The 26,790-nt window shown below is 44.5% G+C and overlaps 1 protein-coding gene across 1 annotated transcript in view; it reads right to left on the reverse strand.

Moving 5' to 3' along the window:
- CDH23 (cadherin related 23) overlaps window positions 1-26,790 on the reverse strand; it is a 3,939,560-nt gene that overhangs the window by 1,558,872 nt on the left and 2,353,898 nt on the right. The window contains exon 14 of the mRNA XM_069610726.1: window positions 10,336-10,400. Within this exon, the coding sequence (XP_069466827.1) occupies window positions 10,336-10,400 (65 nt within the window). The remainder of the gene's footprint in view (window positions 1-10,335; window positions 10,401-26,790) is intronic.

A 26,790-nucleotide genomic window follows, 5' to 3' on the forward strand; every position in this document is an offset into this window, starting at 1 on the left:
CCTTGAAACACTTGTGCATATGTGCGTTATAAATGCCATATCATATCATATCATGCCAAGGCTTTGATGAAGACTGCAAATAGAGAGAGATTTATGTAAATTAAATGGTTGTGAACAATTTCAAACCTCATTGAGGACTGTATTTCGTCAGTCCTTTCCTCTCTTCCCATTGGCTACACAGTCTGTTGGTCATTTAAAGTCGTTCACACTCTTTGGGGTTTTAAGCACTCTAGTCCCGGGAGGATAGCTCAGCGGCAACGTGCTCGCCTTGGAAACAAGACAACATGGAGAATTGTAGGTTCAATCGCTGGGTCCGCACTTAGAAACCTTTGGGTATTAAGTGCGTTATAAATAACATATCATATCCAGCACTATAATGTTGTATTTGGATCTGCACTTTTTATGGTGTGTACCTCTACTTGGGGAGAAGTGCTTCACCACATTGGGATCATGGGGCTCTGAGTCCTGGGCCTAATCTCCAGGCATTGCCAGCGCTGAGCCAGGCCTCTCTGGACCTGGGAGTGGTAAAGCTCAGCCCCGTGGTGCCAATGGCAGACTCTGCCATAGCCTCCTCTAGCACTGTAGTGATAGGCACCATACTAGAAGGGTGCCTCTTGTCCAGGGTGCTTCTCCTTCTCCTGACGTTCCTCCCTCGTTCCACTCTTTGCTGTTTTATTCTCTCATCCTCTTCCTCAACACCTCACAAAGTTCAAGCCCGATCCACCACCCCTCTTGGCTTTCTATTCCACCACCTACGTATAACTTCTTCCTTGGTCTCTTCTAATGCCTCCTTCCTCCTTTACAAATAACCCTTCTTCACCCTTCTCTTTATAGGCTACTTTCCACCTCCTCCACCCCCCTTCCACGCCATCAACTCCCTCTCTTTCTCCTCATTACACTCCACGACCTCCTGTTTTTCTTTATCCACCACCATGATCTCTCTGTTCTTCTCCAGCAACTCCTGTACCAACTTCTCTTTCTTCCTCTCTGCTCTTACCTATCATCATTCTGCTCTGCCGCCTCCTGATAGTTCAAACCTCCTCTGCACTCTCTCTCTTACCTCCGTCTGCCCCTTCTCCTCATTCAGCTACCCCACCTCTACCCTTCCTCTCCTGCTCGCCCTCCACCTAGCCCTGCTTTGCTACACTGATCTGCCACCTCCCTTTCACCTCAATCTTCCACACCCACCAAGGCACCATTGGAGACCTTATACTTACATTGGCATGCCCGTGAGGGTCCATATTTGAAAAATGGTGCTACGCTGTCTCTCTCGCTCTCTGAGCCGCCCACAGGGATTGGTCCCCTGCTTCAGCTGATTCCTCTTTCATTTCCCGCTTGTGTGTGGAAACACGACTCAAGCTCTCATTAGAAGGGTGGGACAGTGGCATAGCATCATCACGGGCACCAATGAAAAAGTGGCACACAGTTGCAAATGACAATTCATTCCTTTAGTGACAGACTGTTTGAATAGTACCCAAGGGAGACTTTTGTGATAAAATGTGAAGCAAATTGTGCATTTTAATCCCTTACGTGCCAGGCTATTATGCAAGTCTATGCAAAAAGGATGGGCATACTCGTCCTTAGCACTTATTTCGTCGATTGGTCATAACTACGAGCAGCATAGTAAAGTAACTCATCAAACAGGCCCACATTGACCCAAAAAGTGACCCACTTTGATCAAAAGAACTGGCCCACACTGCATTTTGCTTTTTTGGTTCGGGCATTGCCCTATTGCTCTATAGGCCTGTCCTTGCCTTCCCATTAGGGCCATCTGCATCTTTGTTTCTTTCCCTTGTCGTCATTACTACTTGCACTCGGGAGGATAGCTCAGGGGCAACGTGATCACCTTGGAAGCAAGACACGTGAAGCAACACAGGTTCTTTTCGGGTCCGCGCTAAGAAACCTCTGGGTATTAAGCGCGTTATAAATAACCAATCATATCATTACTGCAGGTTTGTCCTGCAAATCCTACTGCTCCGGGGTACTGGGGCGTTGGCTGCTGCTGTCAGGGAGTGTTAAGACTCCAGGCTCAAGGGAGTAAGTGGCCTCTACAACCCGACAGTTCCACTTATTGAACCAATACTAAATGATGTGTTTTGTGAGTTTGTGGAACCCTGCATTACTTAGTGCCATTAGCAATACATGCCCACACTATTTCCCTGACATAGTCTATGGTACTGGTGTGTGCGGCACAGGTTATAGTGACTGCATGTGATGGTGGTTTTAGGGGTAGAATATTCTATTGTGCTGCACATTGGAGACAGGATTATTACAGGGTTGGGCAATGCACCAATCCTTCTTAGACCTGAGCACCAGGTTATCTGCGGCAATGGATATACTCAATATATTTTGCCTGTTGGAGTCACTATACAGGTTGGGGCTTCAAAGACCTTATCTATCATGTATGCAGGTATGACTTTTTCAATGGGAACCTTGCTTCCAGGATTCTCCTCTGTATCAGTATTTTCACTGGTACTGCACATGTCTCGCACTCTGGTTCCCAACAAATAGGCAATATGGGTGAAGTGGTTAAGGTGGGGGTACTTGGCCTTCTCTACACTTTCTTTCAACCATCATCTCCTTGCTCACCCCTAAGTCTCATGTACATCTTGGATTCCTATCATGAGGGTGTGCAATGAGACAAACGGGCGAACTCAGAATGGGAAGCCACACAAGAGGCTAACAATCAAGAGAAAACAGAAGGGACAGACTCAAAAAGAAGAGAAGCAGTATGACCAACAACAGAGATACTAGTCATAACACAGATCACAGAGGTGCTAGCCGTAATACTGACGTGTGATGTTCTTAAGGCTGGTGATAGAGTGGGAGAGCATGAAGGATCCTCTGTTAGCTACATCACTGAGCAGTTGGTGGCAGCTGACCCCAATGGTTATCCCAGTCCTATCATCCAGCTCATACCATGGGACCTCGTCACAGGACACTGAGGTGCCACTATTTAGGGCAACTTTAAGATCTTTGAAATGTCCAACAATATTTCTGGAATCTGAAATCTAGCATAGGAGCCTGCTGAGTGTAAGACCCACTGAACCTGATAAGGCATCCCAGAATGGCTGCATCTTTGCACAGCAACGACATGGACTATATAGGCCTGATGGAGGTAGAATGCAAAAGTCACGCAAGTGCATCCCATCAAGACATCTCGGTGTCACTGTGTCTAGAAGAGATATATTGGAACATAGATGTGCTAATTTGGCAGAGGATGGTTCTCAGACACACTGCAGCGGCCTACCTTACCCATAATCCCGCTTTGGATTATAGCATTGCATATGAGCTGAAAAATAAAATGATTTCAGTGAAACCATCTATTATATAATCGTCTATAATGAGGATGAAGAAAAATTACAGGTTGATTCACCTGATGCTGTCCAGGGACTAGGGAACGGTAGGGCGGAGCCTTTGGCCTGGATGTGTCTGCTAGGTCTGGAGGTCTTGTGTGTTGTCTAAGAACACTTTTTTGGGCATGGAGGGCCTCATTTATGTGCTCCCATTTTTTGTAGCTCCAGGTGGCAAACCTACACCTTGCAATTACCCTTCAGTTTACTGTCCTTCCACTCACACATTGAGAGCATATCAGCTCAAGCCATCAAGGTCTCTCAGCTTGCAGCTACCGAATCTTGGAATCGCTGAGGGCAAATGTCCAAGGCTTCGGCTACAGCCCTGATCACCCGACGAATGCTTAACATGCGCCTATCTTTGCAGACAGGCGGAGTGAAGGGGAACCGTGTTTTCAAATCTCAGGGAACTCTAGCTCTCACGCCCAAGCATTCATGCCACCCAGAACCAATAGCACATCAAGAAAATAATAGAGCTCCTGGTCAGCCATTTCATTACCATGCCAAAATGTGCAAAATGCATATATTGAAAGAGAAGACAAAGTGCAGCTGTCAGCAGATGTGAGTGGGAGGAGAAGGGCTTATGCAACACTGACATGCAATTCTCATCCTCCTATCATACCCGACATCCCTGCACTAGACACCCGGTAGATGCTATTCTTCACTACTACTTACCAGTTTGCTTCATTCCACTCTAATCTTGAAGTGTAACAAATTTCCTTTCAGACCCAATTCATACTCCTCAACATTCACATGACACAGTGAAGAGCACAGTAACAGTGTCCCCATGGGTATGCTCACGCGGCTGAGAAGATGGCTCTGGAGACCGTCCTGCATGAAGCAACAGATATCTCACTCCATGGTTTATAGTGATAATATCGAAAACAAAAATGTCGAAAGTCATAATCTCGAAAGAAAATGTCGAAAACAAAAAAGTCGCATTTTTTTATTACGTTTTTTATTCGAAATGGGGGGCTCCCCCCAAACCCCTCTTTTTTTTGTTTTACCCTTTTTTTAAATTCCCAGACCACAAAAAAATATTTAAATAAAAAAATAAAAAATGCGACTTTTTTTTCCCGACATTATTGTTTTCGAGATTATGACTTTCGACATTATTGATTCGATATTTTGACTGCACACCTCACTCCATACCACATACATCATCACATATTTCTTAATGCTTAGAGGCTCACCCACACCAGAGCATGGTTTCTCTAATCGAACTTGCGCCGCCATTCTAAAAACAACCACCTTCTTGACCCCAAGCTACGCCAGTGGCCAGCCCACTCCACTCTCTTGCTTGATCCAAAGGATCTAGTGGCCATGGAAATGTCAGAAACTACACTATATTAAATGCACAACCTCATAACTGCCCCGGCCTCGTGACCCGCTCCTATACGCCCGTGCTGTATCAAGAGTAGCTTTTGATATGGTTACACACAATTCATTGTGATTGGTTATCCGCAAGCTGAACCTATGGTACAATATGGACTGCTTCAACAGTCTCTACATATCCCAAGAGACTGCAGCACCCAGCAATGTGGCTACACCAAAAAGGAGCCACTGGCAGTTGATTCATAACTTTGTCATTGTTCGAAAGAATGTACAAAAGTGAGAGAAGGCTCTTGGATGAGAAATGGGATAACGCTTCTCACCTAGGTTTGGCAGCAGATCAACTGATCACATCCACTTGCTCGGATCTGTCAGAACACACTGAGCATGCGTTTCCAGGGAATCCCTACTTCACCGTAACGGATGCTACGTAACTGGCTACATAGGTAAAGTGGGTGCTGAATTTTATATGTTACATACTGGATTAATTGGCTACAGAGGCTGCCTGTATGCTTGCGCACCCCCTGCCCTTTGTCGCGTACAGTACTATGTGCTGAACTCCTTCCGTACATTGAGTAATGCCCCCCCAGTTGTTGTATCTTAAGAATTACAGGCACAATAGCTGTTTCCTCCTCTGTTCCTCATGAAGCCTACGAGGGTTGCAACCTTAACCGTGTTGCGGAACAGTTTTTCGAGAAACCTTTCACTCTTGGGGCACATGCCCGTTCTTTCGGCGTGGTGCCTAGGGCCATAAGTGGCATGTGGGCGAAGGAGTGTGGTGTAGAGCTTCACTGAGCGTGAGGCCTCAGCATGACCCGCAACCTCTTTTGCTGCCACTCTTTTCCCCCCATTTGCCCGATGAGGTCTTATGCAGCCATCAGATGTGTTATTTAGACTGTCTGCACCTTTTTGTTCCTGAAGTTGTGAATATGTGAATGGACAGTTAGACCGTTGCCTTGATGAGGGTCCGTGCAATCTGTTGCATTTGAGTGCAATAATGCATATCATTCCTAATACAACTAGCATCCAGCCAGGGTGTGGATGCCCGGTTCATAAGTCCAGACGGCGTGCACAGTTGGGCTTGTACACTCTGTTCCCCCACTGGAGAAGTGGGGTTCATATGGGCTCAAAGAGCGCCACCTGTCATACTAGGGGGAATCCCCATTCAGAGCAACACCTTTCCTGCTTAGAGCTTTATGCTTCCGGGTCATGGAAAGTGCTTTCAGACATCGGAAGTGCCTCTGGGTCACGGGCACTAATCAATGATGATGTCAGTGTGTCCGTGTCAATCATTTAGAAATAGGGTTTGATTAGTGGAGGTTTGTAAACAAATGCAGCCATTCTGTATACAATCTAATTGTCATGGCCATCTCTTTCACTATTACAGTGGTGCCAGGGTTGGCCATCTATCAGAGCAACGCTGGCCTACGCGCGTGCCGGCCACTAGGGGTCGTCACACAGAGAGGTGGAAGCACCATTGGAAAGAGCCATTTGCATTCCAGCCAATTTCGCTTGTGACTTTCTTCTGGCACATTCATTCAACATTACGTTTCACTGAAGTATAATGGTGTTGACTGCCCGATGAGAGGGTCTTCAGCAGGACCCAGAAACCTCTTTGACCATTGCACCGCGCAAAGCCCAATTGTTTAAACAGCAGTTCATCATTGAAGAGCAGCGTAAGGTCATTTATCAAAGTTTTGTGAATATCATGTTGCCATTATGCGCTTATCATGTGTTGTGTATGACTTATTCCGTAGGCGCCTGGAAACACTGCCTGCTGTATAGGCGCTATACAAATCCTCAATAAATATGTATATTTTGCTAGAATCAGGTACTAGTCGGTTATGTTTTGTAAAGTGTCTGCAACTATTGTGTACAGCTAGATGATGGGGACCGATATGATTTTCAATGCATTGTAAATGCTATTTTAAAATTAAAAGATGAAGTGGGGCAATCCCTGTTCAACTGTGCGTGGCAAGTGGAATTCTAGTCGGGCTGCTTCTTGGGTGGCTGTATAAAGGTAGCCCCTCTGCCTCTTAAGAAATGTATTAGATAAAGTATTACACCCCAGACCATGTGCACGTCCCAACTAATATTCGCTTGGTTGCACCCACACTACAATTGCATGTGAGTTGGCAGTCCTAGTGATGATACTAGTCCTCCTGTACTTTTGTATCTCGATATCTGTGCGTTATTTGTGTACGTCTTGAGGCCTATGAGCATTTGGTGGCGTTAGAAGAATTGAATAAATAAATAAATAAAAATAAATACTAAATAACCTATAACGGCATGAGACTATACCACTCTTCCGGTGGGTTCAAATGCTTCAATCAATAATCCAAGCAAGCTTGCGATTCACAAAAAGGTGGTCTATATAAATAGTAAGCAAGTGCCAAGACGTGTTTCGACCTGCTTTCGGTCTTTCACAAGGCTGGGCTTAAGTGCAAAGTATATTCTTAATACATTAAGGTGGGAAATGCCCTTCAAATATCGTTGAGAAATAGGTACACCCTCCTTGAGTCCTTGTATACATATTGTAATGCTCAAATAGCGAAGCATGTAGAGAAATTGCAGTAGAAAGTGTCCTCTCCTGTCCTTTCCGGGTCGAATCCTTGAGATAAGTCGAGTCTCCTGTTCAAGGGATGACTCTGCCCCATCGGCCTACCGCATCCAATAACTGCCACTCACAAGCAACTGCAGTTTAAAAGGTAACGTGCAATTTCTTTTTAAATCAGCTTATCTTCTTCAGGTTGTGGGTGATTGCTGTTCAAAAGGCCAATTGGCAGCGACATGGGTGCTTATGCCCTGTATTTGCCCAGCAGATCACTGCATTGTGGACAGTGCTTCAAGTTCACGGGGAGTGCTTTCTTCTCAGGGACACTGAAAGTGAGTGTCCCCCTTAATGGTAAAAAGAAGTTTGATTTCGTATTTGAATGTTCTTCATGGAGGCAGCTATTTCGGATTAATGCTCTTTTTCATTGCCAAGTCTTCGAACGTGATCCAGAGATTCTAAGGGTGAGCGAATACTAATAATCTTGAAACGTACTCTCTCCATGACTGCCAAATTAGCATTAGGTGATTTGAATGTAATCTACTGGAGATCATCCTCCATTCCCATTGCCCTTGGGATGTAGACCCGTGTGTTCCCAGTGACCATCTGGTCCTCTGTAGAGCCTATAGTCCTTCCTCAGCCTCTGCACTTACGGCCAAGGTACAACCTCTAAGTATTGTCTATACCCGCGTGTTCCCAGTGACAGTCTGGTCCTTTGTAGAGCCTATAGTCCTTCCTCAGCCTTTGCACTTATAGGTCAAGGTACAACCTCTCAGTATCGTCAATCAGGTTAGACGGGGGGCTTACCTTCAGTTGCTTCAGCTCTAGGGTACACTTGTGTGTGTGTGTGAAAAGGTACAGAAATGATCACGAGGACTGCATCTATGGTACACTTCTTAAGAAAAAGAAAGACGACAAAAGGATACAAAATAATTTTGTATTTATATTCAGTGTACAGAATGTTTAACCAAGAAATAATAACAAACAAAAAAAAAAAACAATCACCAGGAGAATCCTGAAGCATGTGCTGTACATTATCAGGAAAGTTAGTGAACGATTGACCAGTAGATATTGGGGGATACATGGAACAGAAAGCTGGGGCAATACAGGACACATGAGAAACCTAGGTCCTCATTAGGAGTATTGCGGTAATGCAACAACGGCGCCGGTAGTGCTACCGGCGCCATTGTTACCTCGCTGAAACATTCTGAGTTTGCTTGCGGGTTCCGCTTTGTATGCCTGGTCAGCGAGCAGCGTTATTAATGGTACAGCTGCTACCATCCTCCCCATTACCATTGAACCCTATGGGGGACGTACCGGGTCCGGGTCCCGCGAATGGGAATTACCGGACCCTCCAAGTCGGAATGGCCCAGTAAGTCCCCTTTTGCAGGACCCGGACCCAGACCCGAGTTTGGGGTTAGGCATGCCCTTATTAAGGGCATGGCTACCTCCAAACTCGTAATGAGGCACATAGACTGAACATGTGGGTGTTAGCATAAACAATGAAGTTAGGTACAGGGTAATCAGGATGTGGGATAATAAAAGATTAAGTAGAGGGTGTTCCCACTTGGTTGAGGAGAGGGAGCGTATACCGATGACACTAAACATATGTATGCAAACATATTATAAAATCAATGGGCCTCATTACGAGGTAGAAGGTTACCGCATTCCGGGTCCAGGTTCCCGAAATAGGGACTTACCGGGTCATTCCAACCTTGGAGGACCCGATAAGTCACCATTCCGGGAACCATACCCCATTCCCATTCAAGCTCCCATAGGGCTCCATGGGAATGGGGATGGAGCTAATAACTGTACCGCAATTTGCGGTACCGTTATTAGCTTGAAGTCCCTTAACGGCCCCATCCATAACACCTGGTCAGACCAGGTGTTAAGGATGGGATCCGCTAAGGGACCACGGAATAGGGTGGTAAGGGATTACTGGCATCGGTGTCCTTACCGGTGCCGGTAATCCCTTACCAGCTACCTCGTAATGAGGCCCAATGTGTTGCATAGCCCATGTTGCATGGGAGATCCCGCTAATTTTGGCAGATATGGGATAGCCCAAGCAGATGAAGTGAGTTGCTCAGGATCACATGATTTGGTCAAATGGGGAAGTTGGGATATGATCTCAGCTGTCCTGATTCCATAGACAATAACAAAGCATCTAGACACACATCATATGGCCTAATGCCTCTCCTGGGCCGTGTTTAGGGAGATGTTGATAAAGGAGACTAAGGAAATGGAGCATCGCGTTAATGATATCGTGGTGTTTTCTTCTTGGCCATGTCTCTTCATTTATACCACATCAGCCTACTTTGCTGTCTTGGGGACATATGAATTTCCCTACAGTTAATTGATGCAAATGGCATTATCTGCAGCACAGCTGCGCAAGGTGGCTTGCAGCCGGGGGCTGACATTTCCCATACTGACCCAGTCCCCCTGGCACAGGCACTCCTGTTGCTGCTGGCACGAGGAATCTGTCATCCTCGGCTGATCGCACCATCGGCAGACGTCTCACGTTGCCTTTTCCTGGAAGTGGCCAAGATCCTCAGGGCAACGCAGAATTAATACAACTTGTAAACTAAGCCGGGTCCAGGCATGAAGGATTCAGAGACCCCCTGATACCATAATAGCTTGTTGTAAACTGTGTATGAGATTACATTTGCAATTATGAAGGACTATTGAGTACGCTAGCAGCATACATGCCCATTTCTGTTTGCATTTTTAAATTCAACTTCCTAATTTTGATCATGTTTTGCAATACCGTCAATGATCCTTGAGTTCAGAGATAACACCAACATGCGGTCGCATCAAAAACATCACAATATTTTGCATGGTTGAGTTTTTTTTTAAATCACAAAATAGAAACTGCTAAAAGCACAAAACACAATTTCTAATATAATAGAAATTGAAAATTGAACACTTTAAAATACAGACTGTTAGTGATTCTAAAAACAAATATTTTTAGCTCACGCAACACATTTTAGTTAAAGTATGTCACCCATCACAGGCATGTTTTAAATAGTATTACTTTGAAAGTTATGAAAACAACATTTGAAGAGGGAGGTTATTCAGTGTCTAATAACCGACTGCAATTACCTGTCAGGATCATCGCTGAAGGCGTAGGTGACCATCCCAAAGGTACCAAAGTCACCATCTTTGGCCTGCAAACAACGAACAGGACGATTTAGGAAACATGACATTTTTAGTTTTGGCACATTGAGGTGGCATTAGAGATAAACATCAGTAACAACGGTATATGTGCTTGCCACTGTTTTTTTGCACTTCATATAGATACATATGTGCCAATAGAACATTGCTATGCTATCTAGATCCATGTTATCTTTAGATAGTTTAAAACTACCATTTCTGCCAGCAAAAGCATCTGAACGAAGGTTTTTGGGGTAATACATCTTTGTAACCAAGTGGACCTTCCATCCTTTGATTTCTAAGCAATACCACATCGAAGCAGAGCACCCTGAGCTAAAATATTTTGTATAGTAAATGTACAGTCCAAAGACCTGATTTACAAAGCACTTTCCAATGGGATTGCGCCATACAACGTTTTTGTATATTAGGCCCTAAGAGTATACTGATTATTGGTTTGTTTTTGAAGAAAGGGTAACACCAGGAGCAATACGCTACACATTGCACTAGGATAATTGACAGAACATTGTGATATGTAAAACTTGGAATGTTAAAGATATCTGAATGCTGAAATGTGTCTGCCCAAGAAAGGCCTAAACGTTTGGCTTTGCCAATGCTTGTAATAAAAGCACAGGAAAAGGAAGCTGTTTCATTGATAGGCACCAACATCTGCGTTGGTGCATGGTGCATTTAACCAGAAACAAACGATTTGCCTTTGCAAAACCTGGGAGTCCTGAGTCATTGCCCATGTCAGGGCATGTGAGGATTCCATTTAGGCAGCATTAACGAGGTCTCGGATCAGTGCCCAGCTCAGGTAAGTCCAAACCAACACTCATCACGAAAGGATAGCCCATTTTTTACATTTTTTTTATTGCACATTTTTGTTTAATTTACAAAACTTTAAGCACATGCAGAAAAGGAAGACAATGTACACATATATAGATATAAACACTTACATATATTAAACTTACATGCATACAACTTTCCATAAAACATCATATATACAAAACTCCATCAATAATCTTCTATTTGATTAAAGGATTTTCCTATTACTACTATCATGTTTGCCTCATCTCCATTTTCTTTTCGATTTTTTCCATATTCCAAAAGCGGCAGCAGTGACAACTATTGATAGGGCTCTGCATAGCATTGACCAGAACTGGTCATAGGGTATGCTATCCATGTTATTTACATAGTTTGAGTAACCTTTTACGTAACATTCAGACAGATTGGGGCAGGCAGTTAAGATGTGGCGAGATGTTTCAATTTCTCGGTGGCATAGTCTACAAGGGTTGTCATAATCAATGGGGGATTTTGCCTGCCACGTCCCCACATATTCGTTAGTGGGGAGCAGGTTCAGTCTTAAGTGCAATATGAATCATTTAAGCTCAATAGAGCTTATGTTAGTCACATAGCTGCAGGGTCTGTAATAGGAGAAGCTCTGATAAGAGTATTCCTTATTTTGTTTCTTTTTATGTAGTTTATCTGTATTCAAGGGCCTGTCACACAATTTAGTTTTATTTTTTATTGCCGCTTCAAAGTTCAACAAGGTTGTAAAAATGTCTGGATCGATATCCAGTGCTGCCAGATGGGTTTCTACAGTTATTTTTAGATCCTTGATAAAGGCATTTTTCCAGTCATTGTTCATGCCATCACCGAGTCATTTTAGTAAGGCATTTAAGTTACGACCTGTAATCAGCAATTTATAAGCTAATGAATGGAATTATGTGCGCCGAAAAACAGGGATTTGTGCGCCAATCTGCCCGCGAATCCCTGTTTAACAAATGGGGATTTGCGGGCAGAATGGCGCACAAATCCGTTTTTCGGCGCAAATAATTCCATGAATCAGCCCCTTAGTGTATAATAATGTACGTCGTACGTACTAAACTGACTTTAGTGAGCACAGCTCATACTCCAGTCTTAATGGCTCGACCGGTACTGATTTTGGCCGGTTGATAATTGTACGAAGCAGTTTGCCCTAAATATTTTCTATCCATTTTACGTGATGTGGAGTGCATCAAGCGAATATAGAATAGTGGGGACAGTATTTAGACGGTAAACTTCAAGAAAACCTTTGATATTTTGTCCTCCTCTTCACTCTATGTAATTTATTAGGACACGCAATTATTTCCATACTTTTCCCCTGATCACTGCTTCATAGTAAGAGACAGGTGGCCTGATTTTTACTGGGAAACCCAAATATGTACCTTCTCTTGTCCTTTCCAATTCGGTTTCATCGAGGTGCCAGACAAAAGGATCTTTTTCTAAACTGCCCTTTCTTAGACACATTGGGCCTCATTACAGGTCTGGCGGTAACCCTGCCGGAGCTACCTGTAGGTTGCAACCAGACCCATTATAATTTACCGGCGCCTGACTTCTGGTGCCACCAGTTTATTACAAGTCCGGCGGCCGGGAAGTCAGGCGCTGCTACATATATTAATCCCCATTCCCATAGAGTCCTACAGGACTCTATGGGAGTGGGGACACAGGAGCACCATTAGCAACAGTGCTGGTGCTCCCATAACAAGTATTTGTATTTGTATTTATTACATTTTATATAGCGCTTTAAGTTAAAGCGCTTTCCCTGTTGGGCACAGTAGCTCCGGCCGCAGACTTGTAGTTTGCCGGTCCGGAAACAAGGGTGCCGAGAGTTTACAGGCATCCTTCTTTCCGGACCGGGAAATATGTAATGAGGCCCATTGTCTTTATCTTGTCTGTGTTTATTACCATATAATTCTACTTTGCCTATGTTTATAGCTTGGTGATCATACGCTGCAGGCCGATTGGATTACGATTAAACAGTATTATATCGTCCGTGTAAGATAAACATGTTATGTGAGTATCATTTATCTTTGGTGGAAAATTACAGGCGTGGCGTAAAAAAAAAGAATCCTACATTCAAGTGTAGTACATGTGCACTCCTTCCACGGAAAATACCCAAGAGACAATCAGCACGGTCTATTGGGAGGGATGCATTTGTCATATGATTTAGAGTGTCCACCACCTCTGTCCAGTAGTGAGTAAGTCTCGTGCAATGGCAGCAATATGTGCTGTGTGTACCAGCCCCCCTGCAACCACGCCAACACTGTCCGTTGTTCCCTCCTTTTTTCATGTGCTTTGTTCTGTCTGAGTAGGGTAATCTCTAGCCAAAAACTTGAAGCCCCCTTCTTTGTATTGCACAATTAGGGTAGGTCTCTGCAGCCCACTCCATATCTCCTGCCAGCTTTCCAGCTTTTCTCAGTAAGCTTTGAGCCTAGCTCTCTGTGCCAGGCCTGTACATATGAGGGCAATCCCTCACATTTTCTTGGTACACAGACATGAACATAGGCAGAAAATGATTGTCCCTGGGACGCGTTGAGGACCAAAATAACTCAAACTCTGTGAGCTGTCAAAGGCCCATCTTTTTATTGTGTGCTTGCAATGCTCATTGCCTCAGCTGCCAGTAGTGAACACACTCTTTTTCGGCAACCCCAAAGGTGGATTTACAAGACTCAAAAGATCTGATTTAGCCCTTTTCAAATAAGTGGGATAGTTCCCCCCACCAAACCCCCCCACTGCTCTCCATCTGGAAACACCTTCGCAGGCTGGTTGGGAGTCTTTATCATAATTAATGGAGGTGACGGGTGAAGGGGAGAATGGGAGACCCACTCTGACCACAATACTACCCCATACCTTTAATGTTTGTGGTTGGGAGCACATACATACTCATGGAGCTGAACCCTTGTGGGAGCCAGGGCATGTACAGGAGAGTCCTACCCGCCACCTCTTCTTCCAGGCATTTCCACCCCCAAGTCATGTGAGGCTTAACTCAGTCATTTATTACTCTTAATTTTGCTGCTTGGAAATATTTCTTGATGTTGAAGAGAGAGAGGCCTCCTCTGTCTATATTTCTAGAAAGAGTCACCTTGCCTATCCTAGGCCTCCCCTTTTGCCAAATGAAAGACATGTTGTCATGTTGCAGCTTTCTAAGAGCCCTCAAGGAGAATGTATATTGGATGGGATTGAAAATTATACGATAACGTTGGAAGGACGAACCAGGAGATCACCTGCGAGCTCCAGGACCTTAAGTCAGTCCTAATCGCTGTGAACAGATCAGGGTAGTTAGCCTGATATACTGAAAAGTTAGGCAGCATCAGGCATATGCCCAAGTACTTAATTGTATTGTTGGCCCAACAGAAAGGGGCTATCCATTTTAACCGATATGGAGTGGCCTGGTCCGTATTAATATTAAAGGCTTTGCTCTTGTCAAGGTTCACTTTGAATTCAGAGGTTCCTTAAATTCCTCGAGGAGCTTCAGTGGTAGTGGAATTGAGGCTTCAGCTTCTGTTAGCATTACAATTATGTCATCTGCAAACAGGGCAATGTTGTGATATTGTATTCCTTGACTGTTCCTTCATTTCTATTCCTCACTACAATCGGCTCCACCAACAGGGCAAACAACAATGGAGAAAGGGGACATCCCTTATTGGTCCGCCTGGACAGGTGGAACCCCCAACACAGGAACCCGTTGGTTGCCACCGTAGCTGAGGGTGTGAAGTATAACGAGACCCCCTGACAATGCCCTCCCCCAGATTCAGGACCCCACGGAGAAATGGCCACTCAACACGGTCAAACGACTTCTCAGCTTCAGGGCCAAGGGGCATGGGCGGAGAGTGATTCCGGTGAGCAACGTCAGTCAGTCCTAAGTTCCTCTTAACATTATTCGATCCCTGTCTTCCCATAACAAAGCCAGTCTGCCTCCCTCCCGCATCAATAACAGAAGCACCTTTCCTAATCTTCTTGTAAGTATTTTGTGCATATCGTTATATATGTGTTCAGCACTGCGATAGGGTGGCAGGAAACACACAGCATGGAATCCCTTCCCTCCATGGTTATTTCTGATATGTTGGCCTCTCCCATGGTGTGGGATGATGTTCCCAGGGTTAACATCATAAAGCTGACCTCTGAACATTAACATCATAAAGGCTGACCTCTGAAGTGGGGTCAGCCTTCCCCATTGTAATGTCTATAGAAGTGCTCTGACAAGCCATCGTGTCCCAGCGCATTGCCCCATTTTAGAGTAGAAATGGCCTTAAGGATTTCTCACTTTGTGTTCTCTTCCTTGAGTTGACTATGTTGCTCTAGAGTACGCTGAGGGAGGGGGAGCCCTACCAAGGAACCTGTTTATTTGCAAAGGGTCATGGTGTTCAGAAGTCTAAAGGGCCCTATAGTACCTTACATATTCTCCTATTCTGTTCTTCTCTGAGTGCACCAGTGGTCGAAGTGAGCGGGAACGGCATGGAGCGGTGTTCCACTACTTTTAGTTTTTACTGTTAACAGTTCCACTACTTTTTACAACCATTTTCAACATTCCAGAACTGTTCTTTGTGAAGTAAAAACACATTTCTCTACTTTACTACACAATGGCAGTTACAGATAAACTGAAATGTTTCAACTCATTTGGCTGTTAATCAGCATGGTTCCAATCCTTGAAAAATGTGTTGCACAGTGCTCCCTTCCTGCCTACTATGTCCCTCGCCGGGGTCACAGTTCCACTGGATTTTTTGGTATAATTCTAACACTGGAGGGCACTAATTTCCCCTCCACCCCCCATAGCTCTACAATGTTTCCCACTCTGCCCCTCCCTTGTCAACCTATTGTTTGTGGACACCTTGGACATAGGCACTCCTCTCATGTGTGCTTTAAATGCTTCACACCTTGTTGTCTCTGGCACCAGCCCACTAGAGTTGTTTCAAATAAATCCCCAATCACGCTCTCTATCTCCTTTCAAATTACGGGGTAGTTTAACAGGGATGGTTTAATTTTCCAATATTTAGGTCTGGGATCACATGGTTGCAGTTAAAGTGCATTTTTTACTGGGAGGTCAGAGAAGTCTATACTTCCAATCTCTGCTCCCTCAATAATTCTGGCTACGTTTCTACCAGCAAAGATGTAATCTATTCTGCAATACATATGCTGGGAGTGTGAGAAGAAAGTGTAGCCCGCAGTGGTGGGGTGGACGTGCCTCCAGGCATCTACCATGTTGGTCTCTGCTAAGTTCATTATGATGTCCCTGGAAGGACATGTGGCCCCCAGTAGCATTCTTTCAATGTGTCCCAATTAGGGTCTATGGGAAGGTTGAAGTCACTCGCTAATGCGATATATCGTGAGGCAAAAGATGGCAGCTCCGTGAGAGCAGTGCATCTAAATACATTCTGGCCTGAATTAGGCCTGCAGACAGACAGTAATGTAACCTGAGTGCCCCATAGCTGCCCTGATGTAAATAGGCACTTCCCTTATTTGTTACCCTTGGAAAGGTCGATTTGGAAGTGGGCCCTACCACTAATTAGGCTTCCCACTCCCCACATCTTCTTATGGTAGATGGAGAATAACTGATGTGGGAAAAGGTTTGTACAGAGTCTCGAGGTGTCACATTTCAGCAAGTGGGGCTCCTGTATCAAAGCTACATATTTCAGGTTATGCTTCAGCTTTGGGAAAAGTTGGGTCCTCTTCCTAGGGGAGTTCAGGTCCCTTAAATTTTAAGTTAAACTCTTCAACACCATCTTGCATGGAGGGAGTTGCATGCAGATGTCACCCCTAAAGGTAGAATAATCCTGGCCTCCAAAGAGACCAGCCCCATCACATTCCATCCCTTGCCTCAACTTGCTAATTTAAAGAAGACTCATGATCATTATTTTAAACCTGTTCTTCAGAACCACATGTAATTTAAGAAAACCTATAGCAAATCAAACAATTAAATCTATGTGAGAGGGGTATCTCCCACCACTGGAGAACATCTGTCATTCTAGCATCCGTTTGAATCAAATCCCACCGCAAACCCTTGTTTCTGTGCACCAAATGAGGCTGGGGGGGGTCAGGGAGGGTCACAGAAGTATAGACTGTGATGCTATACCTGACCAGTTTACTTCATTTGGGCCTGACTGGGAGCCCCTTACTTGTCCCTTGCTCCCGACCGGGACTCTTCTCCAGCGTCTGCCATTGCCCTCCTATTGAGTGGGCACCAACGACATGCAGGAGACCTTGGTCTGTCTTTCCTTCCCATGAAAAGAGTACGCCAAATGGAAATGTCCACCTATATTTGATCTGTGCTTGTTGAAGATTTTCTGTCATGGGGTGGAAAGCTTGTCTCTTCTGGAGGGTGATTGCTGCAGGTCTTGATAAATGAGGAGTTTCTGGTTGCAGTAGGTGATCATCCCTTCTCTTTTGAAGCCCACAGGATCTCTTCTTTGACTGTGAAAGAGTGAAACTTTATTATTATATCGTGGGGTTGAGCGTGCGGACCCCTTTGCAGTGGTCTCACCCTGTGGACTCAGTTGAGCATAATTCCTTGCTTAGCTATCTCGGGAAAGCCTCATTGAATAATCAGATGACTCAAGCTCTCAGATCAGAGCCCTCAGGTTTTCCCTCAAGCCCTCTAATTCTCAGGTTCTCCTTTCTGTGCCTGTTCTCCAGGTCTTCGATGATGGTAAGCAGCTCATCCATGCTACGGTTGTACCCGGACAACTCCCCTTGGAGATGTATGATGTTCTCTTGTAGGGTTTGTATTGCCTCTTCAGAGTTGCCCTCTCTTGTATTCACTTGTTTGATTTCCCTGGAGCGGTCGGTCCATCAATGATTTCATGATGTCTTCTGTTGTACCCAATATCTCACTCTTCACTGCTTGCCAAATCTCTTCCTTTAAAATACACATACATTCCAAAAGAGTCCTCTTTGTGAGAGGTCCTGACCTTGGTTACACCAGGCCCGACTTCGCCATGTTGGGTCCAGCAGTGATATTCTCACGTACACTCTCAGTTTCAGCAGGCTTTGGGGACCAAAGGGACGTGATTGATGTGGCAATTCCAGGAGCTTAGTGCCGAGACATTAAAAAACGGATAGGAAGCTCATGCAGAGACCTCCTCTACGCTGGACAGCAGGCGTGAGCACAGCCCAGACTGCATCTTTGATGCCATTTGTCATCCCCTCCTGGGGAATACCAAGACAGTCATGATCACACGTGAGCAAATGAGCCTTTCACAGGCTGTGCAGTACCAGGATGACAGGGGGATCCGGCCCTAGAAGAGTGTCCTAGTGGCAGCCTGCTGCTCTGAAGTGGGTGTGGGGCTCGGGTCCAGCCCACCCCGTTCTGAAATGCTTAGATGGCCGGGAGGGGCCACCTGTCTGTCACTCAATGGCAGGCCACCATTGCAGGCTCCACCAGCCACGTCGATCTCTCCAGCCAGGCCTAGGCAGTCGCAAGATGGATCCATGCCCTACACACTGCATTTATTGGTGCTCTCAGTGGTCCTGATCCGGTTGGGCCGGCATCTTCTCTGGTGGCGGTCAGAGGTGGGGGATAGAAGGCAGGGATCACAACAACCAGGCCGCGTCCCTGCCCCCTTAGCGGTGCTCCTCACCTCCCATGCTGCCTCTTGAGCCACTGCCGGCAACCCTTCATTCATGCACCAATCCATGAATCGGACCACAGCTCCTTTTGTGCCTCGCTGCTCGCCTCCCTGCCAGAAACTGTGGATCTACATCAATGCTGCAGTGATGGTATCGTGGCAGCAATGCAGTCCCTAGAGTCCAGCTCCTCTACCAGGGTAGCCACATCCCCCTGTGTGTTCTCCTTAGTGATGGATCAGGAAGGATTCAGCCCATGCGGCCGGAGATGTCTAGAAAGCAACCATTTTGGGTGCGGCCGGCCACACCTGTCCTGCACCAGCTTCTTCCATAGCATAGTTGATTCAAATCCTTGCAGAGACTGGGCTTACCTTTCAGAGCTGGCAAGAGCCCAGCAGGGTACAGCACAGATGGAATCAAGGCTACACAGGATGATTTCACGTGACAATTCATTGTAATTAATGTTATAATTACATGACAATTCTGCTAATCTTCTGTATTGTCTATTAGAAGTCAGTGTGTGTAAAATGCTGCTTCCATATTAAATAGCCATTTTAAAATATCACACTGAAGATATCAGGTAGCTGCATGATTTTTCAAATTTGCCGCCCCCTTTTGCATGTAGGCACAATGGCTTATCTGAACTGTTACATTTAGATATAGGTTTGCGCATAGAATATTTAAGAATTTATTTAATAAAAAACGGATTGAACTCTTATTTCTAGTTCTGTGTTGTATTTTATGGTCCCAGCATTTTTGACAGTTGAGCTCCTCTGCTGGCATTCTCTCATCTCTGCTGGCCAAGGAATTGTCGTAGGATGCGTTTGTCTTGCTGGGGCAGATCACAGTTTCCATTTTGTTTTGGTTCGACCTTCAGGAGTCTACTAGCAGCAGAGTTCTGTCAAGATCCGGTTGGCTTTCACTAGTGTCCTGGATTAGTTTGAAGATGATGTTGATGTCATCTGTGAAGCTGGAGCAGGCGAGTCACCCATTGCTTGCAATCTTTCTTTTGGTGGGGGAGGGTAATAGGTAGATGTTGAAGTGCAGAAATGAGAGGCTGGGTGCTTTGGGAAGTTTTCAAATGATACACAGCAGGATAAATATGAATGTCAGTGGTCGAAGTGGACGAAAAGAAGTAGTGGAACTATGTTCCCTGCGGGCCTGCACTCCACTCCCCACAAACCCCATCACCACGCCCCCTCCTATGCGCAATCCAAGGCCCCAAACGAAGACACATGGGGTTTAAGGCAATTTTCAGTGCATAACACAAGTTTCAACTTCTTCCTACACTTTCATTTTAAAACGAAGCCATTCCGGAACGGTATCTTTTTAAAATAAAAGTATAGGAACAGTGAAACCTTTTTTTTTTTTATTTAAATAGAGGAGCACCACTCCCAACCACTCCTGCCCACTTCGACCACCGATGAATAGCAGCATGCAGTGGTTTTCGTCTGTTTGAGAATAAATAGAAATGTTTCATTCAATACAGTGCATTTTGAGTAAGTCCAGCTTCTTCCAGACTTTTCATGAGTGTCCAAGGCAGCAGAGATGTGTGGGAGGGCGAGGGCACCCTGCTCATCTGCTCTCGCCTTTGTCTTTAGGAACTCCCAAATGGCTGATTGCTCAGACATGCAACCTGGGTCACAGGCCATTATTGGTAAAGGGCCTATCTCGCGGCTCATTGCTTAAGCATTGATAATAACCATCTGCAACCTTGTAACTGAAGCCTCACATATTCTGTTTTGCTGCGCCTGGAAACCTTTGGGTTTGGTGCGCATTATAAGTGAATAAAACAAACAAACAAATATGCATGTTAAAGTGTAATCAACGCAAGCAGCAACGCAAACAGTGCATAAACATCAATTTTCTAATGACTTCAAAGGTGAAACATATAATGTAAAGTATATACCATCACTGATGCTCCTACTTGTAACATTACTGTTATTAGTACTACTACTTCTATTATTACCAGTATCACTACTACAAGTAGTAATATTACTTCTACTACAACTACTACAATTTCCACTACAACAATGCTAATTCTGTCTACTATTAATAATAAAGCAAGCATATTTTGCTTTTGCTGCCTCCTGTTCTGCCTTTAACTGCGTTCAGTGCAAAAGGCCATTCTTGTAGGAACACATCTTTTGAACCAGCCTGAATACATCAAGAATAAATAAATAATGAACATGCTGAGAGAGGTACTCACACCAGGCCAGTACAAACCAAAATAGGTGCTCCCCTTTTACTAACAGCAAATGTATAATACAAGAATTGATTGTATAAGGAAAAAGCACTATAAGGATAAAATTGCATGAACAGTAAGATGACATAAGGCAAACCCCAAGCCCCGCCTATTGAACAGCTCTGTGGGTTGAATGCCTCCTGTTGGGGTCTTTGTGTAACATTCAACGCCCTATAGTTAATGTGAGTCAAACTCCCATAGGAACCCCTCAATATTCTATTGTTAACAACTTTTGATTTAAATAATAGATCTGGCTGAAATTTTGAAAGTTACTAAGGACTCGCGGACACCCCCCAAACTGCAAAGTTTCATTAAGATTTGTTAAAGAATAAAAAAGTTATTAAGAAGGCAAAAGAATGTTCTTTCTTCAAAAGTGTGGCTTACTTCTCATTCTTTTTCTCATAGACAAACAAGTTACATATTTGTCAAAGTGCACAGCCCAAACCACTGGATGGATTTGGACCAGGTGCAAAACAATTTAGGCACGAAGCGTTGACTCACGATCCATGCATGGTTTGGGGTTATTCCGTGCAATCGTTTTTAAATATATTTATTTTTCTTATTTAACTTTCTTTATGAAAGCACTTGACATTACACATCATAGCACAATAGGATGCCATTTACAGCGTAATTGTAGATGAGAGGACAGCAGTATACAGAGACAGGTATTGAACAGTTCAGTAGGGGAAACATGCGTGTACAGAGGGGGTGGTTGAACATAATTCCCATTTGTCTGGGGCCTGGTTTTGTGGTGATTAAGAAGAACAGAGAATCCGTCGATCAAGGAATTTTCTCTCAGCCACATCTCTTGTCGTTTGGCATGAGATATCAACTCTTTTGCAATCCCCGGTTGTATTATTAAACAGATGTTCGAATCTTCTTCAGTTTCAGTATGTTATTAGGATTTTGCTTTTCTGTTTATCAGCCGGGGGTTACTTCTCAGACCTTGTGGCCAATCTCTTAGCTAGCCAATACCAGGAATAACCATTGGGATTGTTTCCTCCCACCCTTTGTTTTGGTTCAAGAAGGTAATTCTGACCCCATTACAATTGTTCAGATTGATTTTTAAACACTTCATATCATGATTGTTCTGCCTCTCCCACTTTTACCTCTTTGGGACAGTATTGTTTGTCTTGTCTGATGGTGGGCTTTTTCATAACCAGTAAAGGTTGTTCATTCTCCTTGTTAGCGGGCGGTTTTCTCCTCTCCTACATGTGACATCATTCCTTTTTAATTCTCGTATACCAAAACCCAGGGTTCTAATAACTTGGGATGCTGCCATAATTTGATTGCACACCATATTTGACAGAATATGGATGTTGACACAATCCAGTTTTTCTTCATTGGGGAATTCAACTACTGTGATGTCCCAAGAGGAGATAGACGTCAAGTTCGGTACATGATGGAACAGACAAAATATTTTATTCCTGTTAATTATCAATCCGTCTTCTATACTTAGAATCCGCTCAAATTCCAGAACGTTAGTGCACGCGTCAACGTCTTTTCTTTTTTTATTATTTCCTTTGGTGTGAATGTTTGAATTTGAATCTCTTGGTCTGTGAGGGTTATGACCATATCTTGAGGAGTCAGTATTTAGATCTGTTTTGTGTTCCTCTTCCGACTGACTGCCTCTGAAACGTACTTGTCTTTGTTTTGCTCCAAATCTTCGGTTGAGACTGTTTTGATGTTTGGTTTTGGCCAGCGCTTTCCTCTTGTCCAAAGGTACATATAGGGGGCTCATTGCAAGGTCTTGTGCCCAAATAATAATTTTTGGAGGCGGTTGTATTTGTGGGGGGCAGAGTATTACTCCCCGTAACCTCACCCTCTCTGCTGGTATTTAAGCCACTCCCGTTTTCTTCATACACAGAGAAGTCCATCACTTCTGGCTCATACTCAGAGGTTTGACCAGAGATATCTAATTCCTGTGGTTCTGCCACACACAGTATCTGGGCCTGTTGTTTTTCTGGTTTCATATCAATTAAATCATCATTTAAGCATTTGTTTTTTGGGGGTTCCTATTTGGTAGTTCACTTTCTTCTATTCTTATGTTCCTCAAAAAACTCATAGACCCATTAGATTTGACTTGTCTGGTCAATTTTATATTCTTGTTTTTTTTCCTTTCTCCTTGGCTGCATCCTTTTGTTTAGGTTTTGCACCAAAGATTGAGAAGATTTGGGCATTTTGGGTGGACCTCTCCCCCTGTCTTTGCCCTAGGGTCTCTTTTGTTTATGGGTCTTGTACCTCTGCATTGTCCTCTACCATAACGGATGTCTTCTCTTGAAGGACCCTTTGCGGAGACAAAGCCCTAGGTATATTGACCCTCTTTTGCTCAGCTCCTTGTTTACTGAGATTGTGCATCTTGGGGCGCTGGGGGATGCAGGCAGCTGTTTCACAGTTATTAGCCACTAGGGGAGGTTCAAGGGGGGCAATGGTATTTTCACTAGTTAGATCAACCAATATGTTCTCATTGTTTATAGAGGAAGCATCTTCGCATTCATTCTGAGACTTCAACGTTTTTTCACTTCCTTGAGTAAGGTTTGAGGGGGCTATGGAACCATATTTTGTTTGAATAGTTGCTTTCAAAATATATTTAGAGAGGTTCAGTAGAAGCTTTTTTTCCTCTATCACTTCTTTTAGCAGTGCAAGGATATCGTTTTGTATAGGGGATACTGTCCCCATGTTCCTTTCCCAACTTCCCTTGATGATGTTCATAAAAGCTTCTATATACATTAATTTGAAGCTCATCATTGCGGTCAGTATGGATTGATCCCTGAAGTTATCGTTTATTGATTCATAAAGTTTCAGGAACAGGGCTAAAGAGCCAGTGATGGAAAACATGAGGATGGCTTGAGTGGTTGCGGCATGTATAAGACCTGGGCTGGCCACCCTTCTCACTGGCGAATCACCAGCTCCTCTATTGGATCTCCATGTACTACTTGCATTCCCGCTGTCAGCAGAGCTAAGCTCTGAATCAGATGAGGACAGATCTTCACCATAGCCCCCAGGCTGCCGTGCCCTCGATTTACCATTGGTTGCAGGTTTTAGACGCATCTTTATGGCTGCGGGGGATGTACGAGCACAAGTGGGGGTACCCAGGTTTGTAGAGTGGAGGAGAGGGGTTTATAGTCATAATGTCGACAAAAAAATGTCGACAGACAAAAATGTCGAAAAAATAATGTCGAAAATAATAATGTCGACATTCTATACTTTTAATGTAAAAAGTCATAATGTCGAAAAAAAAATGTCGACATTTTTTTTTTTGACATTATGACTATAAACCCTTAAAACTATCAACACCTCACCCAACACCCCCCTGCCACCCCCCCCCCCACACCCCCCAACCACCCTTTCACCCCTCATACTCAACACATACCAATTATTTATTTATTTATTTATTTATTTATTTAATAATTAAATAAATAAAAATTGTATTTACTATGGGGGGGTCCCCCCCCCAACCCCCCCTCACCCAACACCCCCCTGCCGCCCCCCCACACCCCCCCAACCACCCTTTCACCCCTCATACTCAACACATACCAATTATTTATTTATTTATTTATTCAATAATTAAATAAATAAAAATTGTATTTACTATGGGGGGGTCCCCCCCCCAACCCCCCCTCACCCAACACCCCCCTGCCACCCCCCCACACCCCCCCAACCACCCCTCATACTCAACACATCATATATATATTTATTTATTTATTTATGCATACACTAAATTAATGTCGAAAAAATATCGAATAATGTCGACATTTTTGTTTGTCGACATTATTGTTTTTCGACATTAATTTGTCGACATTTTGACTGTCGACATTATTGATGTCGACATTATGACTGCACACCGAGGAGAGGATGCTGGATAAAGGAACTCCACCCTGAGGCGCCAAGTGGAGGTTGATTGTATTCAGTTCCTTGCCTAGAGTTGCTCATCCCGCTCCCCTCTCAAACTTCTTCTACTTTGTCCGTAAAGGCTGTTAGGTCCGTAGTGACATTTAGACGTTTGAATACTCCTCCTGTCTTTTTTCCAGCACACAGGAACATTCTGTGGAGTCACACTGTATGATGGAGTATGATGGAGTTCGAGTCGATGCCAGGGCAAGACCATGTCAAAATATCAGCGTCAGAGAGCTCTTCGTCCCTAATAAGATCACTTTTGTCATTAGCACATCCAATGGGTAAGGTGATGGGTTTTCTCCGTGGCGAGGCAGTAAGAGGAGGCTCAGTACACTTAGTTGGAAAAAACCTCCTGCCAGCCAGAGTACATTTTGGGACTATTTTCTTTTTTCCCATCTGGATGTTTGGTTTAAAAATAGGGGCAATCTCAGAGGTCCTGTCTAGTCACCCCTGGCCGCCCTCAGGAGTCAGACTATCTGCATGAACTTTAGCTGCTGCTGCAACTTTGGGTGTTTTTTTTAAAGTGGGGGCCCATCAAACCCTTCAGGAGCCACCGGGGTAAGATCTTGTGAGACACCATCTGCCCCCGTACCCTGCAGCATGATAGTGTTGGCACAGGTAGCACTCCTAGATAGCGGGGCTCCTCTGAAACTCCTTGTGGTGCACCAACGAGCTTGCATGTACCGTGAGGTTTGTCGGAGGACACATTTGTATCTCTTCAAGCCATTGCGTTGTAGGTAGATTCCCACAAAGATGATTCTGCCAGAAGTAGCAGACGAGTTTTGCTTCTGGTACGGGCCAATTCCATACAAGTTAAACGTGGAAGATTCTGAGATGGCTCTTCTTTAAAGTAAGATGCCCAGAGATGACCGGAAGCCCCAGGAAACACAGGCAACGCACTCGGGATGCTCTGCATAGCGTGAGTGTCTTTGAAGTTTAGGCTCCTCCTTCTCCAAATGAGCATGAAGAAAGGATTGGGGTTGAAAGACTGAGTTAAAAATGTTTGAGGGAGAAAAGACTGAAGAATATTATTTTGAAATAACCTTCAGTCTTTTCTCCCCTGAACATTTCTTACTTGGCCAAACCCCTGCCCACATCCCCACCCACACCCCTGTCCAGATCCCACCACACCCAGACCTCCAACCCCCTTTTTACCTTGCCCCCAACTCGCTGGTGCTTGCAACACCTGTTCCCTTTCACTTCCATGATCAGGAACCTTCGCCACAGGGTCCTTTCCTTTTATTATTTTTTTGGGACTTCGGGACAGCTCCGGCGGACACCACGGCAGCCCTTTTTTTTCTTTTTGGGGGGATGGCTCCGGGGGACACCTCTGCAGCCCCTGCTCGCAGTATTGTGAGCAGGAGTTGTGGGGGACACCCCTGCAACCCCTGCATCCTTTATTATTTTTTTTAAAACAAGTAAGTCGAACTTTTGGAGGGTAGAACATTTGGTGGTACCATTTTTTAGAAAATTTGGTTGGGTAGGTCAATTAAATTCTATCTATTTGGATGAAACCCGAAGAAAGACTGCTCGTGATGCTCGTAAGGCTTGCAACAGCAGCAGGGAATCCAACTGGCACCGGCAGCCTGTTAGTGTTTTAAAATATTCAGTACACATGGTTGAAGGTTGTGACCGCTGTCCATAGCTAAAGACCATCACTAGTACCCATTCATGTGTTAAAATATATTTGGCCGTGCACACTGACCATGGCTGAAGGCCATGCTTAATGCCAGTTACTGTTGTAATCTAATGAGTGATGTGATCAGTGATGTGATCTGTGATGTCATCATTGTGGCCATAGGCTGTGCAACAGGGGGTGTGAAGTTAAGGTGGCTTTAGCTGAATTTCAGGGGTTTTGTAGCATTAAGTTCTCACCTTAATGT

This window comes from Ambystoma mexicanum, chromosome 8 (assembly GCF_040938575.1).
Source record: "Ambystoma mexicanum isolate Mex_15411 chromosome 8, UKY_AmexF1_1, whole genome shotgun sequence".
NCBI lineage: Eukaryota > Metazoa > Chordata > Amphibia > Caudata > Ambystomatidae > Ambystoma > Ambystoma mexicanum.